At 39.3% G+C, this 21,366-nt stretch overlaps 1 protein-coding gene across 1 annotated transcript in view; it reads right to left on the reverse strand.

Moving 5' to 3' along the window:
• Positions 1-21,366, reverse strand: part of SYTL5 (synaptotagmin like 5) — a 233,454-nt gene that overhangs the window by 100,827 nt on the left and 111,261 nt on the right. Inside the window, exons 2-3 of the mRNA XM_081564242.1 lie at positions 8,780-9,079; positions 8,600-8,675 (exon numbers count right to left, since the gene is read on the reverse strand). Of these exons, the coding sequence (XP_081420368.1) occupies positions 8,600-8,661 (62 nt within the window). The 5' untranslated portion in view covers positions 8,662-8,675; positions 8,780-9,079. The remainder of the gene's footprint in view (positions 1-8,599; positions 8,676-8,779; positions 9,080-21,366) is intronic.

Consider the following 21,366-nt stretch of genomic DNA (forward strand, 5'->3'; position numbering starts at 1 on the left):
ATGAATTAAATGCTCCAACCAAAAGATACAGACTGGCTGAATGGATATGAAAACAAGACCCATATATATGCTGTCTACAAGAAACCCACTTCAGACCTAAAGACTCACATAGACTGAAAGTGAGAGGATGGAAAAATATATTCCTTGCAAATGGGAAGCAAAAAAGAGCTGGAGTAGCAATCTTTATATCAGAAAAAATAGACCTTAAAGAATATAACAGGAGGTAAGGAAGGACACTACATAATGATAAAGGGATCAATCCAAGACAAAGACATAACAATTGTAAATATCTATGCACCCAACATAGGTACACTTCAATACATAAGACAAACACTAACAGACATAAAAGGAGAAATTGACAGTAACACAATAATAGTAACAGACTTCCCTGGTGGCTCAGACGGTAAAGTGTCTGCCTACAATGCAAGAGACCCGGGTTCAATCCCTGGGTCGGGAAGATCTCCTGGAAAAGGAAATGGCAACCCACTCCAGTATTCTTGCCTGGGAAATCCCATGGATGGAGAAGCCTGGTAGGCTATAGTCCATTGGGTCACAAAGAGTCAGACATGACTGAGCGACTTCACTTTCATTTTTATCCCATTGTTCATTGCAGCACTATTTGCAATAGCTACAACATGGAAGCAACCTAGACGTCCATCAACAGATGAATGGGTAAAGAAGTTGTGGTACATACACACAATGGAATATTACTCAGCCATAAAGGGGGATGCATTTGAGTCAGTTCTGATAAAATGGATAAACCTAGAATCTATTATAAAGAGTGAAGTGAGTCAGAAAGAGAAAGATAAATATCATATTCTAACACACATATACAGAATCTAGAAAAATGGTACTGAATAATTTATTTACAGGGCAGCAATAGACAAACAGACATAGAGAATAGAGTTATGGACATGGGGAGAGGGAAGGAGAGGGTGAGATGTATGGCAAGTGCCTGGTGGAAACTTAATTACCATATGTAAAATAAATAGCCAACGGGAATTTGCTGTATGGCTCAGGAAACTCAAACAGGGGCTCTTTATCAACCTAGAGGGGTGGGATAGGGAGGGAAATGGGAAGTTCAAAAAGGAGGGGATATATGTATATCCATGGCTGATTCATGTTGAGGTTTCACAGAAAACTACAAAATTCTGTAAAGCAATTATCCTTCAATAAAAAAATAAAATAAAACCTCAACATTCAAAAAACTAAGATCATGGCATCTGATGCAATCACTTCATGGCAAATAGATGGTGGAAAAATGGAAACAGTGACAGACTTTATTTTCTTGGGCTCCAAAATCATTGCAGATGGTGACTGCAGTCATGAAATTAAAAGACACTTGCTCCTTGGAAGAAAAGCTATGACAAACCTAGACAGCATATTAAAAATCAGAGACATCACTTTGCTGAAAAAGGTTTGTAGAGTCAAAGCTATGGTTTTTCCAGTAATCATGTACGGATGTGAGAGGTGGACTATAAAGGAGGATGAACACCAAAGAACTGATGCTTTCTAACTGTGGTGCTGGAGAAGACTCTTGAGAGTTCCTTGGATAGCAAGGATATCAAGCCAGTCAATCCTAAAGGAAATCAACCCTGAATATTCATTGCAAGGACTGATGCTGAAGTTCCAATACTTTGGCCACCTGATGTGAAGGGCCAATTCAACGGGAAAGACCCTGATCCTTGAAAAGATTGAGGGCAGGAGGAGAAGGGGGTGACAGAGAATGAGATGGTTGGTTGGATGGCATCACTGACTCAATTTTAGGAGCTTGGGCAAACTCTGGGAGATAGTGAAGGACAGTGAAACCTGGCATTGTGCATTCCCTTGGGTCACACAGAGTCAGACACGACTGAACAACAACAATAAAGTTATAGGATACAAAATTACATATATAATATGGTCCCAATTATGTGAACATTACGTGTATACACATAAAAGTAACAGAAAAGAAATGCGAAAGTGGAAATTATCTCTGTGAAGAGGGTCCCATGTGAGTTTTAAAGTTCATATTGTATGTTATTTCTAATTTTCTGTCATAAACATTATTTCCATAATAAAAAGTGTATCAGAAGATGCTAAATATTCCTTTAATTGTGAATTAAGAATTTATAATACAAAACTACTGTAGTTATTGATGTCCTTTATAGATCTTAGTGCATTAAGTTTAGAAACCTAAAACAGTCCTTTGCCATGTAAAAGTTGTATCAATTTTAGACATTTGTATGAAATGTTTACCAGATATGCTTAATTATCCTGCAAAGAAATAATGATTAGAAAATTTATTTAAATACATGTTAGCCTATTCTTATTACAGAGTTAAATCAATTAAATTCTAACTCCTATTACTATAGGAACCTTAATATTAACTTCATATAAAATGGTCCTATTCTTGAAAACTAAAATGTCAGAGGTAACATTTTTGTTAGTGAAGCTTTCATGCATATTTACCTAGGGGAAAAAATACACTTTTCCCCAGGAATACAGTTAGTATTTGCTTAACTAAATCTTTCCTTATGAACTGACCTAACTGTGGAAGATGAATTCACTCTCCCAGCCCTGACATCCTACCCTATGGACATTCAGCCGTGTTGTAGATTACATGGGCTAAAAGGGAATGGCACCTTCCTAGACGTGAGTGCAAATGAATCTCTGCTGCCTAGGGTCATGTCCTCTACACCAAATCTGGCTAGAGACAGTATTTAAGGAAAGGAAAGGATAATGAAAGAGGAATTCGGATAATAATCAAAGAGATGCACACAACTGACTCTTGAACAATACAGGTTTGAACTGCACAGGTCCACTTACATGCAAATTTTTTCAACAGTAAATACTACAGTATTACATAATCTATGGTTCGTTGAATCTTCAGATGTAGAACTGTGGATACAAAGGGCCAAGTGTAAGTTATACTCCAATTTTTGGCTATACGGAGGGTTGTTGTTGTTATTCAGTCGCTAAGTCATGACAAGGTCTTTGTGACCCCATGGACTGCAGCACGCAAGGCTTCCGTGTCCTCCGCTATCTCCCAGAGTTTGCTCAAAATCACTGAGTCAATGATGCCATCCAATCATTGCATCCTCTGCTGTTCCCTTTTCCTCCTGCCTTTAATCTTTCCCAGCATTAGCATCTTTTCCAATGAGCCAGTTCTTTACATCAGGTGGCCAAAGTATTGGAATCCTTCCAATGAATATTCAGAACTGATTCCTTTAGGATTGACTAGTTTGATATCCTTACTGTCCCAGGAACTCTCAAGAGTCTTCTCCAGCACCACAGTTTGAAAGCATCAACTGTTCGGCGCTCAGCCTTCTATATGGTCCAGCTCTCACATCCGTACATGACTACTGGAAAATCCATAGCTTTGAAAATAGAGACTCTAGTCGGCAAAGTGATGTCTCTAGTTTTTAACAGGGAGGTTGAGAACTCCTAACCCCTGCACTGTTGAAGGGTCAACTGTGTGTGTATTAAGTCATATACACACACATATATATATTCATATACACATATATGAATACATACATATCTACATAGGTAACAATTTTATTCATGACTATGGTGACCATATTATTTCAAACAAAAACAATATCCAGTCTGACAAGTATAAATGTAATTATTTAGACAATCTATGGTTTGAAATGTCATCAAATATCAGGTATCTGTGGCCCTGTGCCTATGATGAGACTTACAATACGAATTACTTGAAGGAAAATGGTACAGAATCTAAATTAACTTAGTTTCCTTATGTGTGTGTATATGTTGGAATTAATAAGGTATTAGTGAGAAAACCCCTAAGGTTTTAAATTCGTTTAAGGCAGAGTCAGATTTTTTTCCCCAGGTCTCTGTGACTCACTAAGAGTTTGGGTTCTATTAGAGAACAAGGATGTTCATGCTGAGAGTTTCTGTTAATCTATTAAGAAGCTTTGGGGCAATTCTATTTAATACTAGGAATAAAACAAGATGTTTACCAAACTAGAAGTCCACTTTAATAGTTCTCCTGGTGTTTAATGGAACAGTGTGTCTTTAGGCTCTTGAGAAGGTCAAACCAATTTCGTTCTTAGTGGCAGTGATAAGATTTGAAAAAACAAACTGCCCAACAGATCAAACATTTGTAGAGTATTAAGAAGATATTGTTGTTTGGCACTTACTGGTTGCCCTTACTTCCCGGGTGAATGGGTAATTCTTGAAATTGCTTCAAATCCATTTGAACCAAATATTTAGCTTATCTGAAGGATTCCAAACAGCTAATTTAAATGCACTCTCCCTTTTTGTCTCTCCGTCCTCCTCTTTCTTCCACCATTGTGCTGGCAAATGATGGAATCAAACACTTAAAGACAAAGCCATAAGGTTCCCAGGCTGGGCACTGTGGTCTTTTGATGACAATAATTCCTGTTTGCTTGGCGGCCCATCTCAGCTGAGCTCCCTATGTGGAACACATCATTATGTGTTTGCACTTTGGTTTTCAACCATTATGTGTTTGCACTTTGGTAGAACCACGTAAGAAACCCCTGTCAGTTTTTATTGTATAAGAGCAACACTTCAATAAAAGTTGTATTATATATTATATAGCTTGTAGGTCAGAGCTGTCAGTAAACACCAGACTATAGAAGTGTTTTCTGTTCTGTTTCATTTCTTTGACAGCTATTAGTAAAGCTGTGGATGGGCTTTCAACAGGGTCGGAATAGGTGCAGTCCCACAAAAGCATCAAAGCATGGGGGAAAGAAAGCAATAATGCAATGAGAGAACATGGGCTCTGATCTTTACCAGCTGGACAAATGATTTAATCTAAGGTTAAGTTGTCACAGATCTAAAAGCTAATGTTCAGTTGCTATAAGATATGGAAGGGGCCTTCAGTGGGCAACTAAGCCCATGCGCTGCAACTACTGAAGCCTGTGCACCGTAGAACCCGTGCTCAGCAATAAGAGAAGTCACTGTAATGAGAAACTCATGCACCACAAGGAAGAGTAGCCCCTGCTCGCTGCAATTAGAGAAAGCCCGTGCAGCAATGAAGACCCAGAACTCCCCAAAATAAATAAATGAATAAAATTACAAAAGAAAATCTCCCAGAGATGGAAGGACTCTGTCAAACCATCTAACCTCCCAAACAGAAGCCTTATGTTAGCTCTTCTGTGAAACCATTCCTTCACTTTCTATCTTATTCATCATAACTTACTTATTCCTCCAGACTCCCACAAAGTACCAACATGCACCGCTGTAGCCTAGTGAAAACAATGGTTGTAATAGCTAGCATCAATGTTTATTGTTACAATAAAATCTGCCACACCATAAACTCTTTGTGTTGATGATTTTGGAGGGTATACAGGAAATGAACTAAGTTCACTGTCTAGTCTGACCAATCTCTTGGTTGGGTTTTTGAGGAACTAACTTGGAGATGTAGATACCCATGCAAGTGATTTATGAAGTGCTCTCAGGAGGAACCTGTGAGGGAGAAGGGCAGAAGGGAGTAGGGGAAGGAGGAAAGGGAAGAGAAGGGAGGCTAGGAAGGGTGTGACTTTTAGTGACAGGCCAGTCTCAGCATGATCCCGTGGGTAGCTCTGAAGCAGAAGTTTCATTGCAACCTATCTGTAGGGCAGGAATAGAGACAGAGACCTAGAGAATGGACTTGTGAAAACAGGGATTGACATACATACACTAGCATGTGTAAAATAGAATGTTAGTGGGAACCTGTTGTATAGCACAGGGAGCTTAGCTCAGTACTCTGTGATGATCTCGATGAGTGAGGTGGCGGGGATGGGGTGGAAGGAAGGCTCAAGGTGGGGGGATATATGTATACATATAGCTGATTCACGTTGATGTACAATAGAAGTTAACACAGCATTGTAAAGCAATCATCATCCAATAAAAATTTGGGGGAAAAAGTAGTTGTATTGCAGAGTCTGGAGGAAAGAGGTTTCTATACCCATGAGCCATTGGCTTGGAGCAACCCGGTGGGGACAGAAATGCAAGTTTATCTGGTACATGTGGCTCTTTACACCTATGGGCTACTCCAGCCACCCAAAGGTAGTCCTCCAAAGAAGGTGGAAGGTGCCAGTCTTGAGAAGTAAAGCACATGGAAATTGGGAGATGAGAGCACAGATAGAGCAAAGGGGCTGAAAAGGATTGGAGTGATGGTGTTCACAACAACTCATAAGATCAAGGGCAACACAAACCAACAATAAGCCCTAATGATTTTAGCCAGCCATTATTAAGTGCTTACTGTAAGTCAGTCTTGTTCTAGGCTCTTGGTAATATTACCTTATTTAATCCTTACAACAAGCTCATGAGGTAGCTGTCGCTGCTGCTAAGTCACTTCAGTCGTGTCCGACTCTGTGCGACCCCACAGACAGCAGCCCACCAGGCTCCGCCATCCCTGGGATTCTCCAGCCAAGAATACTGGAGTGGGTTGCCATTTCCTTCTCCAGTGCATGAAAGGGAAAAGTGAAAGTGAAGTCGCTCAGTCGTGTCCAACTCTTAGCGACCTCATGGGCTGTAGCCTACCAGGCTACTCCATCCATGGGATTTTCCAGGCAAGAGTACTGAAGTGGGGTGACATTGCCTTCTCCGATGAAGTAGCTACTGTTATTGTTCCTGTTCTGTCAGTAAGGAACATAGATCTATACAGGCAATTAGTCTAAAGTGATGATAAGACTTCATGGTGTAACTAAGATTTGAATTTGCAAATGGAGATGGGTGATTTGACAGGATTGTACTCTAAACACCACATTACCCACTTTGGCATGGCTTCTCAATACAGGAAGCTGTGAAAAGGGACAGAGCCTGAGTCATTTTGTCTGGGCTCCTATCTTGATAGCTCACAATAAAATGAGACAGAGCATCTAACACAGTCAGTGCAGCAAAACACTGTACTAAATATTAGACAGTGTTGTTATTAAGGAAGGGAATGACATTGCCTCTTTCAAAAAAATCACTTTTTTATAATAATATCTCTTAGGTCTGTAAAAGTCTTTCTTCTGCTGTCCTCCCAATGTTTAAAGAGCCAGGGAATCAATGTTTATTCTTGATAGCTCTATTGTATATTACATGATTTGGCCAAATTTCCATTACAGAGAATAAGGAAAGAAGGCAAGGGAAGATAGGGAAAAAGAGGAAGTATAGTAGATCATTACTAAAAGTTACTGAGAATGACAGGAACAAAATTTTCTGAACAAAGTCCTGTTCACTGTACTTCAGTCTTTCCTGGGATCTGATTATTAAATTGCTTTTTCCTGAACAGAGTGATTTTTAGTTCCCTGGAGAAGGTTATCAATAACTGCTTAGTACCCTGTCTCCCATGAACAATAGAACTTTTTCAATTCCATCAGAAAATTTAGTCACTTTTCAAGACTGGACTATCAATGCCAAAAATATCACTTTGGAATACTTTAAAATCATTAACTGGATTTCACTGCCACCTGAATTCTAGGCATAGAAAAAGTACGGCATATTTCATCAAAGCCTTTAAGATTATCTGAATGCCTTAGAATAATGAAAATAAAAACTCTGAGCTCTTCATTATGAAATAAGCATCAATCAAGAATATTTCAATGTCTTTCCAATTCTAAGCATCCTAGTTCCTTTAGGCACATTGAATATTTTTGCAACATGTAAGGGTAATCTTATGATGTGTTTTCTCAAGTAAAACAAACATAAGCTTCTGATTGCAGTTTTTGGAGATACTCGATACACAAAACTACACGTTACACAGTAGACAGTGACTGAGGAACAACTCTGCTTATTTCTGTCCCTCTACTCAGGGGTGAGACATAATAACCAAATACATTTAACAAGCAGGACAGGTCAGGCAGCAACCAATCATCATGAACATAGTAACCAATCAGAATGATGCTGTGATCATTGGGAACTGATGATGTAACCAATAAGAATGGATGCTGGCTGAAACACAGATGAGGCCACACCTAGGGATTCAGCTAAATATCAACCCTGCCTACAACCCATGTGAAACTCAATTCTGCCCACATTACTCAACTTTCCTCACACAGAAATTTATTTCAAGAAATTCAGATGATTTCTGGGATACAATGGGAACTTCTCAGTTTCCAGATACCCTTCCTCTCACAGCTCTGGTTGATACAAATTTCCACTAAGACTGACCAAAGAAAGATATTATACAAATAAATAATAGATAACAATTACTGTGCACTGAAGTATCAGGCACTACACATTATCTTCCTTAATCTTCACAACAACCCTATAAGATGAGTGCTATACTTATCCCTGCTGTTTTGATGAGGAAACCAAGGTGTAGAGAAGTCGAGTTACTGATTCAAGGTCACACAACTAGTACATCCCAGGTCTGGTACTCAAACCTGGGCAGTCCTTCCACTTAACTACAAGTTATGATGTCACTGGCAAATGAACATCCTCATCAACACCATATTTACCACTCAGTTCCAATCTTCTTTCTGGCTAAATGATAAAGTGCCAAAGATGTTTTCTAATATTTATGCTATTGTTTGGAATCCAGGAAGACACTGACCTACACTGGTCTCCAGTGTGGTTGGAGTTGCCCCAATTCCGATCTAAATTGCTTCCAACGAACAGAAAGCAGTCAAGGAAGGCAGACAAGATAAAAGAATATTACCTTATTCTCTTGTCCTCCACTTTTTTCAAATATTCATCTCTCTTTAGGACTCCCAGGATCATCTCCTTCTCATGATCTAATAAAAATGACAGGTTGATGAACTCAGAGTTCTTAGACATGGTACTTCAGCAGTAGCTCTGAGTGGCAGTGGTTGAATTTTCCAGGTAAATTGATACCCACAGTTCTTAAGGTCCCCGTGAATAACTCAAGAGTCACTCAGTTGCTTGATGAACAGAAGCTTTTATGAGGTCTCTGAAGATCTGCTGATGGTAGGTAAGGATTCTTCCAGGCAACACAGAAAACAAGCTCAGCTGGGATTACATTTCAAGAAAGTCATTATTGTTTTAACTGAAAAGATCTCCAAAGCCTTTGCTTTGATATACAGTCCAATGGCAGCTGAGTTCCCCTAATGATGCTCAGCGTTACTCCAGGAAGCTACAGAGCAGAAAACAGATCTGCTGGGACGGAATCCAGAAAATACTGCAAAGGTGGAGAGAATAAAGGAAAGAAAAATTAATGAGGCAATTTTCCCCAAAGCACTTGTAAGTGTGTCTAGTATTTGAAATAGTGATGTACCCAACTCAAACACCACTTTTCAATCTGTAAACATGCACTGATGAAATACCTATTGTATTTACTACAGCATCAAAGAGTTACCGATATTTAGTTGATTCCAAGTTCTCTATGTCAATTCAGTTTCTTCTACTATAATGAGCTTCTTCTACCAGCCAGATCCTGTCACCACCCTTACAGCTGACCCATGGGTGAACTGGGTCTAGGACAGCCTGGACTGTCCACAACAGGACAGGTCCCTTAAGTGGTGCCATTCTGCCCTCCCTTCCTCCCACCCCAAAACTAGAACCACAACATAAAAAAGCACTACTGACAAAACAAATACGAACCAGTGGGGCACATATCAACCTAAATTTCTCTCACAAACATGATGTTGAATGAAAACACTTGCAGAAGAATTCATGCAGAATAATATTAACAGCTTACGCATGAAGGAAATAATTTTCAGACATTACATCTAGTTTAAGACCACATAGTATAAATACAAGGAAATTCATGGGAAATTCAGAGATGCAATCAGAGAACACAGGAACTTCAACTACTGGGTGACGTTTTATTCTCAATATAGGTTTATATCTTATGACGTACATGGTTGTGAATTATACCAGATCTATATTACATACTGCAAGATAGTTGTTTTAAGACTCCCATTTTGTCAACATAAGCTCACCAGGCCCTCTCCTTCATATTAATTCTTGAGCACATTCTTTCATTGGCTTGGACCTCGGTTCTCTCTGTGCATCCCCTTAAGAATGATAGCTCTTAGCATGCCCTACTGGGTCTTGGGATTTGGCATCATCCCACGACAATGTTCCTCAGCCTCCTTCTAGGTCTCTGAACTACAGTCTACGTGCATGTGACACTTGGTTTGGTTGATTCTAGCCAGATTTTCAAGTGCAACTAGGTACTTACTCCTAGACTGCTTTGGGGTCTCCCAGTTACCATAAGTTCAGATTGACCTCAAAGTCTCAGATCTGAAAGGACAGGCTCTAGTCCAGGGCCTCTTTAACTTTCCAAAGTCCCATGTATTTGTTCTCTGCATAGTATAATGAAACCAGAACTTTGCTGAAATGACCTAGAACTGAACTGCTTCCCAGTAGAACAAGAGCGATTCCACTTGGAGGAAACTGACCAGATCTCAGTGAGTGTAGTAGACGCTTTAAATATACTGCAGGCCTTTAACCCATTTCCAAAGTCCTAAAGGCTGTAAGGCTCAGAGGATGCCAAGATTGACATGAAGAGGAAATAACAAGGTTAAGAGTAAACGAGGCTTATCAGGAAGGTTTGGGCTTTTTTTTTTTTTTTTTTTTTTTAAATACGGTGGCACTAGTGGTAAAGACTTCGCCTGTCAATGCAGGAGACACAAGAAGTGTCGGTTCGATCCCTGGGTTGGGAAGATCCCCTGGAGAAGTAAATAGCAACCCATTCCAGTATTCTCGCCTGGGAAATCTCATGGACAAGGGAACCTGGTGGGCTACAATCCATGGGGTCACAAAGAGTCCAACATGACTAAGAAACTGAGGACATAGCTGATTTACAATGTCATGTTAGATTCAGAGGTATAGCACAGTGATTTAGTGTGAGTGTGTATGTGTGTGTGTATTTCAGATTATTTTACCATATAAGTTATTACAAAATATTGAGTAGAACTCTGTGCTATACACTAGGTCCTTGGATAACTTAAGTTATCCATTTTATATATAGTAGTGTGTATGTTAATCCCATCCTCCTAATCAATGCCTACCTACCCTTCTTCCCTTTGGTAACCGAGTTTATTTACACAGCAGAAATAGACCCACAGACATAGAAAGGTTTGGTTTCTCCATCAGATGCAGTCTCTCTCAGATAAATAGCACAGCTGTTGTTTCTGCCCCTTCTGGGTCTCATCTATTTTCAGGTAAAAATAGGAAAAGCACTTGGTAACTCAGATAATGAATATGTTATCATCACAGCCAGGTTCACTTAACACATACTGTGTATTCGCAATGTCAGATTTAGAATGTCCTATGTGACTCTTCAATAGAATTGTATTTAGAATTCATTCAGAAGGTTGGGAGCTATAATAATGCTTGACCTGAGGCTTCTGGTTATCCTTGCCTTGGGCTTAAGTATATGCAAGTCTGCCTTCTAAAAGTCCATGAGTCTACTCCTGAGGAGAAAAGAGGGAGGGGTGGAGTAACGCCATGGGGCTATGGCAAGATGGTGACAGAGAAGATGGGAAATCAAACATGGATATAAGAAAAATGAAATTGGTCAGTGAGAGTTTAACGAAATTAGCCCTGAATGGATTTTTACCCATCTATACCTGGACTAATAGAAATGATTTATAAATGAATGACCAAGGAGATCAGAAATAGCCAAAATTTTATCAAGAAAATCAATATGTTTCCTCCAGAAGGCAGGATGGGACAGTATCATTTAGTAACATGGAATCAAAATGCTGGGCATCCAGTCCTTTTGGAAAAGCACAGTATGGAGAAGAGGAGACAATGAGCGTGGAATGAGACAGAGGAGGTCCAGAGAGCTGCATGCTGACAGTGCCCAGCCAGACTTAGACCTGAGCAGAAGTATTTGGGCCCCAAAGTGAAAATTAACTATTTTTCCCAATAGGACATGCTGCGTGTTGGGTGATGAGGACTTAGTCTGGCAAATTTTCATGTCATCAATACCTCAAAGCAGACAACTATTTCACTCTTGCTTGAATTTAACTTTCTTCTGGAGACTTCTGGTTGCAGTTGACTTCCCCTAGAGCTCTCAATTCAAGAAATGGATGTTCTGGTCCTCCCAATGGAACCCTCTGTGTCTAGTTTGGTTTGAACTTACGTCTGATATGCTCTCTGTATGCTAACCAAATCACATTTCTGAACCCTTGGAGGACCATCATTGGGGCTGTGATTAATTTACTTAAGTAGGTACCATTTTGGTATTATTTATTTATTTATTTTTTGGCTGTGCCACACAGCATGTGGGATCTCAGTTCCCAGACCAGGGTTCAAACTTGCATCCCCTGCATTGGAAGTGCAGAGTCTTAACCACTGGACCACCAGGGAAGTCCCAGTATGTACCATTTTTGGATGACCGTGTTAAGCTAGTTCACATCCTCTGTTGAATCCCTTACCCACTATGTACACATTTTAATTAAGTGACAAAAAAGAGTAACACTGATCAGGAGTGCATTTGATCTAGAGGTGAGTCTCATTCTTTTTTTGAGTCTCATTCTTTTAGTTAAATGGACCCAGTGAACACTAATCAAATCAGGAGGGATGAGCTCATATTTATTTTCTTCTTCAAAACCTTCACTTACAAACAGATCGCTCTCCTTTAACATTTCAGATATGGAATTGTCCCTCTCTGGCCAGTAGCCTCGCCAAACTGAGCTAAAATATTTAACAAGAGGACGAGACGGTTTGGATATAATTCTGTTGCTAGATAACTCAGGACAGGTCATTCCGTCTGCTCGGTACCACACAAGATGCAATAAGGAAAAATTCCCACAACATCCCACAAAGACCTAAGTTTCTTTAAAAGCATCTGTTTGAGTAACACACACTTAAAATTCATCAGGGTTGGAATTTTAGGCAAAGGAAAGGGTATATCCAAATGAATCTCATTATGAGGTACTTGAAATGAAGCTTTAAAAAGAGTATGTTTTGGGACATCCCTGGTTGTCCAGTGGCTAAGACCCTGTGTTCCCAATGCAGGGGGCCTAGGTTCAATCCTCTGTTGGGGAAGTAGATCCCACAGGCCGCAACTAAGACCAGTAGAGCCAAATAAATAAATAAATAAAAACATGTACGCACATTTTTAAAAATAGTATGTTTTACAAATGTAAAATGGGAGTACTTCACATTCTGGATTAACCAACACATTTCCAAGTCAACGATAAAAAAAAAAAGAAGAAGAAAATGGATGAACTCTTATAGATTAAGAGTCCAAAGAGCCATATAACCAAATAACTAAATACAATACAAAAACCTTGATTATTTAGATTAGATCCTTTAAAACAAAAGTTAATTAAAAAACATTTTAAGGACACTGATGACACGTGAATATGTACCAGACACTAGATAATATGAAATTACTAATCCTTTTAAGTATGAAAATAATATTGTGGTTATTAGGAAGAATATTCTTTGAAATGTTCTTATTCTTAGAGGGTGCATAAAGAAGCATCCAGTTGGTAAGTGTATTATTTGTAATCTATTTTCAAAGAATTTTCAAAGAAAGTATTAACTATAGAGATAAAATAAATATGGCAAAATGTTAATGGCAGAACCCGGTTGGCAAGTCCATGAGGGTTTACTGTATTTCTTTTCAACATTCCTATATATATGAACATTTCATTAAAAGAACTGAAAGAAAACACATCGAGAAATGATCATGATAAATGAAAGTTTGCAAAGCTAAATTTATGATGACAACTACAATATGTGCTTTACACAGTATGTGCCCCCTCAAAATTAATATGTTGAAACCTAAGCCCCTAAGTGATGGTATTTGGAGGTGGGGCCTTTGGAAGGTAGTTGGCTCAAGAGACCAGAGGCCTCATGGATGATGAGAGCTCCCTCCTCCCTTCTGCCATGTAAGGAGACAGGAAGAAGATAGTATCTAAAAGCCTGGAAGTGGGCACTCACTGAACACCAAATATGCCAGCACCTTCATCTCAGACTTCCCAGTCTCAAGAAGTGTGAGAAATAAATGTTTCTTGTTTAAGCCATCCAATCTATGGTGTTTTTATTGTAGCCCAGACAAACTGAGATACTGTGCATCATTTTCTACAGAAAAATGCATTAGAAATTAGAATTACTGTAAATTACTTTTAAAATGACTGAATTACATTTCCTAATCGCAGGTGGGTAATTGATGTCTCAAACCTCTAGGAAGAATGTCATGTCACAACTAATCCTTTAACCATTTTATCATCTTCAACAAATAACCATAAAACACTGTGATTAACGGCTAAGGAAGCGATGAGCCAGTCTTATCCCTAGAATTATCTTTGTAAAGACTGTTTCTAGCTATGCTTCTTCCATCACTTGAGAAGATTATGAGATGGAGAAAAAAATTTTTGTTGCACTGCTATTTAGTTATAAATTCAGCCAGTCATGAAAAAAAATCACATTTTTAATGAAAAAAATGCTCATTTTTAAAAATGCACTGCCAGAGGGAATATCAGTTCAGTTCAGCCACTCAGTCGTGTCCGACTCTTTGCGACCCCATGAATTGCAGCACGCCAAGCCTCTCTGTCCATCACCAACTCCCGGAGTCTACCCAAACCCATGTTCATCGAGTCGGTGATGCCATCCAACCATCTCATCCTCTGTCGTCCCCTTCTCCTCCCACCCCCAATCCTACCCAGCATCAGGGTCTTTTCCAATGAGTCAACCCTTTGCATGAGGTGGCCAAAGTATTGGAGTTTCAGCTTCAACATCAGACCTTCCAATGAACACCCAGGATTGATCTCTTTTAGGATGGATTGATTGGATCTCCTTGTAGTCCAAGGGATATAATAGTTATGAAATAGAGACAATGATAACTTAGATCTTTGGCAGGTAACTGTTTCTAATGCAATATGAAGGACATTAACTGCAAGACTTTTACCACTGGAGGTGATCTGGCAAGGAGTGCATGAACTTGACCCTCCAATTCCAAGTATGAACTGTATTCTAAGGATTAGTAAGAAACTTGTGAGATTTCCCAAGGCACTGCTTGATAGCTGAAAATTGGAAGCAATGTCAGATCACAGGAAATGGATACATCGATATAACATATTATATAATGTTAAGGTGGAAATTTTCCACAGTTTATTGGAAAATTTCCACCTTAATATTATATAATATGTTATATCGATGTATCCATTTCCTCTGATCTGAACTGTGGAAAATTCTGAAAGAGATGGGAATACCAGACCACCTGACCTGCCTCTTGAGAAACCTGTATACAGGTCAGGAAGCAACAATTAGAACTGGACATGGAACAACAGACTGGTTCTAAATAGGAAAAGGAAAATGTCAAGGCTGTGTATTGTCACCCTGCTTATTCAACTTATATGCAGAGTACATCATGAGAAACACTGGGCTGGAAGAAGCACAAGCTGGAATCACGATTGCCGGGAGAAACATCAATAACCTCAGAGATGCAGATGACACCACCCTATGGCAGAAAGTGAAGAGGAACTAAAAAGCCTCTTGATGAAAATGAGAGAGGAGAGTGAAAAAGTTGGCTTAAAGCTCAACATTCAGAAAACTAAGATCATGGCATCTGGTCCCATCACTTCATGGGAAATGGATGGGGAAACAGTGGAAACAGTGTCAGACTTTATTTTTTTGGGCTCCAAAATCACTGCTGATGGTGATTTCAGCCATGAAATTAAAAGACACTTACTCCTTGGAAGGAAAGTTATGACCAACCTAGACAGCATATTGAAAAGCAGAGACATTACTTTGCCAACAAAGGTCCGTCTAGTCAAGGCTATGGTTTTTCCAGTGGTCATGTATGGATGTGAGAGTTGGACAGTGAAGAAAGCTGAGCACTCAAGAATTGATGCTTTTGAACTGTGGTGTTGGAGAAGACTCTTGAGAGTCCCTTGGACTGCAAGAAGATCCAACCAGTCCATCCTAAAGGAGATCAGTCCTGGGTGTTCATTGGAAGGACTGATGTTGAAGCTGAAACTCCAATACTTTGGCCACCTCATGTGAAGAATTGACTCATTGGAAAAGACCCTGATGCTGGGAAGGATTGGGGGCAGGAGGAGAAGGGGACAACAGAGGATGAGATGGCTGGATGGCATCACCTACTCGATCAACATGAGTTTGGGTAAACTCTGGGAGTTGGTGATGGACAGGGAGGCCTGGCGTGCTGTGATTCATGGGGTCACAAAGAGTCAGACACGACTGAGCAACTGAACTGAACTGAACTGAAGGTGGAAATATGCAGAATGAACTGGCAACCCCCTCCAGTATTCTTGCCTGGGAAATCCCAGAGATAGAGGAGCCTGGTTGGCTATAGTCCATGGGGTCACAAAGAGTTGGACATGATTTAGTGACTAAACAACAACAAGGTGGAAACATACATACAGCATGTCAAGTTAAAAAATCAGGTTATTGAACAATGTATCACAGAATCCTTCTTTAAAAAGCTAAACACACTTACATATCAATTGAAAAAAATAGGATGTTTCTGGAAGTACTCTTATGAGGAAATTAACACAAAATTAATTTCCTGTTGCCTGTTACTGATAGCACAACAGCAAGATGAATTTTCAGCACACTTAGAAGGATATTTAGGATGCTTAGAATAACCAGCTAAATAGCATATGCAAAATTTACTTGAGAGTGTCTTAAAAACAGATGAGCAGGGAGGACTACACATGACTATCAAGAAGTTAGAGATGAGAGAGAGATAAAGATGATTTGAGGAGAGAAATGAATAGTTCCTTAACTATGAATGCAACCTGAAAGATTCGAGGGCCAATGCTACAGAATTGCAAGCATTTACTTTCAATTGAGCAGTTTCTTCTCACGTGGACATATCTGTGTGGCACATTTCATAGGGGTGCAGTAGTTGAATTTCTTTTCAAAATGGTATTGGTTCCCTGAGCAATAGTAGGATGGTCAACTAATAAGACCAGCAGCTTTACCATGATGCTCCAAGAACAGCATCCTCAGAATGTCCCACAATATAAACAGCTAGTACATAGATGATTCAACGAATCCTCATGACCCTCTCACAAAATAAATTCCAATACTCCCATTTTATAGATGAGAAAACTAAGGCAAAGGACATTAATTACCATGTCCAAAATTATGCAGTCAGTAAGTAACTCAGAGCAGTCTGGTTTCAAGGACCCTGCTTCTAACCATGATAGTGACTACCTCTCAGGGCCTCCGTGGAACAACCTGCATGTTCAGTCGCTCAGTCATGTCTGACTCTTTACAACCCAAAGAACTTCAGCCCGCCAGGCTCCTCTGTCCGTGCGATTCTCCAGGCAAGAATACTGGAGTGGGTTGCCATTTCCTCCCCATGGGGCTCTTCCCAACGCATGGATCAAACTACATCTCCTGCATTAGCAGGCCAATTATTTAACACTTAGCAGTCCACAACTTATCGGAATCTTTAATGTTCTGATGTTCACTGTGAATTTTCACAGAACCCTCAATTTGAAAAAAGATATTTCACATTGTGGGTTCTTAATCATGGCATCACGTGTTTTGATATTTTTTAATAAAAAAACTGGTCAGGAATAAACCTAAATAAATTCAAGAAAGAAAGATTTGAAGGAATTAGAAGATACACTTGTACCATAATATCTGGCAATTCCTCTGTATGCTTTTTAACTAGCAAGACCCACAAAATCCTGTATTGCCAAAAAAAGTTTCACACAACAGACCATATATAAATTTTAAGTATCTATACAAAAGGAACCAGTATAAATAAAAAAAAAGAAGAGACAAGCTGGGAAATAAGATTTTTCTATATAAAGCAGAAAAAGGATAACTATCTAGAAAGTATAAAGGAGCTCCCATAAATCATAAGAAAATGAACCAGTAAAATAAGGGGCAAAAACAAGTAACTCACAGTATTAGCAATTTACAAGCAATTCATATAAATATGAAAAAAGCTTATTTAGTGATTCAAAAAAATTATGACAAGGAAAACACTTTTTAGTTTTTCATTAGATTATGAAAATGTAAAAAAACAAAATCCACTGTCATCCAATGTTTGGTGAGGGCGTGTGGAAACGGGCATACTCATGCCCCATTGGTGGAAGTGGAAATAGGTTCAGCTCTTAGCTGAAAGACAATTCTCCATGGGCTCTTCCATATTTACATGTCTTGTGAGCAAAGGCACTAACTGGCCTTTTATTCTGGACAATCCTTCCAGAACTATTTGTAGAGTGATCAGTGAATGACATAGTCTGCCTCTCTCTGGAGCAAAGGGAAGATTCCCTTACAATTTGTTTAATAAAGCAAAACTCTCCCTCAAGGGCCAAGGGCAGATTTCCTTGTAGTCCACTGTAAAAAAGTTGAATTCCCTACTTTTAGGGTTCCTCAGCTGTTACACAAATCCACTGCGTGCACACAGTTCCCACCAGGGCACTTGTGGGCAAGGGGAATCAACGCCAATGTGAAGCTCACAAGACTAGCTGTCCTGATAATAATAAAATTCATTGTATCTGACCCAGGATTGTGTGTCTTCAACCACCATACATAAAACTGTGACAGACCTACTTTATAGCTTGAAAGTAGAATAAAATCTCAGAGTTTTATGGTTCTTACCATAACCCTAACCTTTTTAGAGGATGAATTGAATCTTACAAAATTGGTCAAAGGGTACAAAGTTCCAGTTATGCTAGATGAATAACTCCTAGGGATCTACAGGACAGCTCAGTGACCATAGCTAACAATACCGCATTGTTTACTTAAAAATGTGCTAAGTGTCTTTATCATAAATACATACAAAGATAAATATTCACATACACACATATACATTCTAAATGTGTTAAAGGAAATAAATACACACCTAAATATGGGGAAAGGAATGAGAGGAAGTCAAAATATTAAGTTTATCTTTGGGTAGTTATACTATAGTTGTATTTTAATTTCTTCTTTATAATGCTCTTCATTTCCATGTTTCTACAATGAATGAGTAGTGTCATATAGTTTTATGGTTAATAAATGTAATTTTAAAATAATGCTTAATTCACTGAGGAATGTTTAGGGTAGGAAAAAATAAAGCCAAAGAACAGATACAATGGGTTACAGAGCATATAAATGTTCATGCAATGAACTGCTGAATCTAGAGGATACATAAATAAATAAAACACGGGCTCTGTTCCTAAAGAGTTTGTCTATTTTGTAGTGGAGACAGACGAAAACAGTTTTTAAAAGGTCATAAATGCCAACTTGGCTTTGAGAACACAAAGAAAAGGACAGTGAGGAAAAGGAAAGTGGTCATTGTGGGATATGAAGATGGTAAATATGAAAAGCCACAACTACACAGAACTGGTCCAGGGAATAGTGAAATAGTCCCAAGGCTGGGGTCTGAGTTCATGGTGAAAAGGGAAGAGGAAGGAAAGAGCCAGCCAAGGAGGAATTTGATGGCCAAATAAATCACCTGGACTTTATCCAGCGTTTTCCACACTGTGTCTTTCGGACTTGTTTCTTAGGAAACACAGCAAGGCAGGTTGCATGGCCAAGTCTATGGCGCCGACCCCTGCTTCAAACAGAGCAGCTCTGCTTTTATCTCTTTTATAAGCTGGATTTTCTGGCAGGGTTTTATTTGAAGAAAGAGTTCCATGACCTTAAGAAGTCTGAACACCGCTCCCCTGCCATCAAACTGTTGGATGCTTTTAAAACAAGGAATAGTGCAGTCAGATTTCTATTTTAAACACGTGTTTTGAAAGATATTGGTACTCAGTGATTGTCTGAGAGGGTAGAGGTTATGTAGACAATGAGGAGGATCAGGCAGGATGACCAGGGAGAGATTGGGAAGTGAAGTTTGTAGGGAAGGAATAAAGGATCATTTTTCAGATATTCGGGGATAATCTCAATAAGGTCCGGTTACCAACTAGATGTGAGTGGGAAGAGAGAGCCACTGAGGTTTCTGGCATGGGGTAATGCAAAGATTCTTAAATTTTAGTGTACATTAGAACTAGCCATGGGACTTGTTCAGACATAGATTCCTGAGGTTCCAACTCCAGAAATCCTGATTCAATAGGACTGGGGTAAAGCCTAGGAATGTTGATGGTAATATTACTAACAGAGATAGAGGATACAAAATGAAAAAAGGTGAGAGAAAAAAAAAGTTATTTAAAATCTGAAGATGCTGGGGTCCAGGTGCTTAGGAGGCAAATATCAAAAACAAAGACCTGTTCAGAAGGGCATTTGGAATATGAAACTAGAGTTTATCAGAGAAGTCTATACAAGAGGCATTTAAATGAGAATCACTGATACCTACATAGTGGCTGAAATCATGCAAGTGAGAATACACAGGAAGAGAAGAGGCAGAGATAGGATCATGAGGATCAGTAATTTTTAAAGAAGACACAAAGAAATAAACGCACTGATGAAAGAAACTAGGGGCAGAGGATAATCAACATAGCAAAAGACACAGTTGAGTCTAATGAACTGAGAGTCAAGCATATCACTCAAAAATCAACAGAGGCCACCATTATATCCACGGAGGCTTCCCTGGTGGCTGAGACAGAAAAGAGTCTGTCTGCAGTGTGGGAGACCCGAGTTTGATCCCTGGTTCGGGAAGATCCCCAGGAGAATGAAACAGCAACCCAATCCAGTATTCTTGCTTGGAAAATCCCGTGGATGGAGGAACCTGGCAGGCTATAGTCCCTGGGGTTGCAAAGAGTGGGACACGACTGAGCAACTTCACTTTCACTTTATTATGTTCAGATTTCAATCAACCAGTCAAGTAAACTGTTACAAACACCTCCAGTTGCATGATCTCCAGAGTTTCTGGGTACCACACTAAACACAGAAACTCTAGGAAATGTACCTTATCAATACATTGAACTCAATCCAGTGTTATATCACATATTCCTTGGCTGCATCCTAGTTTCTAATAATATAGATTAGTAAACCTTGCAATTATTTTTTTTGGGGGGGTAATCTAATTCCTTCAAGGTCATAGTTTGTACTTGTCCCCCCCACCCCAGAGCATATTAAAATATGATCACAGTTAGGGGTCTTGTGGGAACAAGGATTATTTGCAGTAACTGTTGATTGTTGGATAAGTTCTTGCATCCAAAAAGAAAAAAAGAGACAGCCTGAAAATCAGCCATCAGCTAGGAGACCTAAAATTGTCACTGACCAAGACCATAGGAAAGAAGAGTACAAGATGAACATCTGGGGGGAAGCTCTACAATAAGTTATGTTGTAGGAGACAACTTGAAGCCTGGAGAGTTTTGAAAAGTCATCTGTGTTCTAGTATGAGTATAGCATAGATCCTTCAGGGCAAAGCAGCTTTAAAGTTGGTGTAAGAGGAAGCAATGTTCTACCCATAAGTTCACCTGTCGTCCAAACCTAATTAACCAAGCTCTCTGTATGGATAACCAATTACTGCTAGGAAATCCTGCTTCCAAAATCTTATTGACATGACCTGTCTGAGAAGACTCTAGGTCCTTTGTGGAAACCTACCTAGGCTACTTGAGCAAGTATCCTGCAACCCAGGAAGATCTA

Source organism: Giraffa tippelskirchi, chromosome X (assembly GCF_054371585.1).
Source record: "Giraffa tippelskirchi isolate mGirTip1 chromosome X, T2T-mGirTip1v1.2.pri, whole genome shotgun sequence".
Classification (NCBI taxonomy): Eukaryota; Metazoa; Chordata; class Mammalia; order Artiodactyla; family Giraffidae; genus Giraffa; species Giraffa tippelskirchi.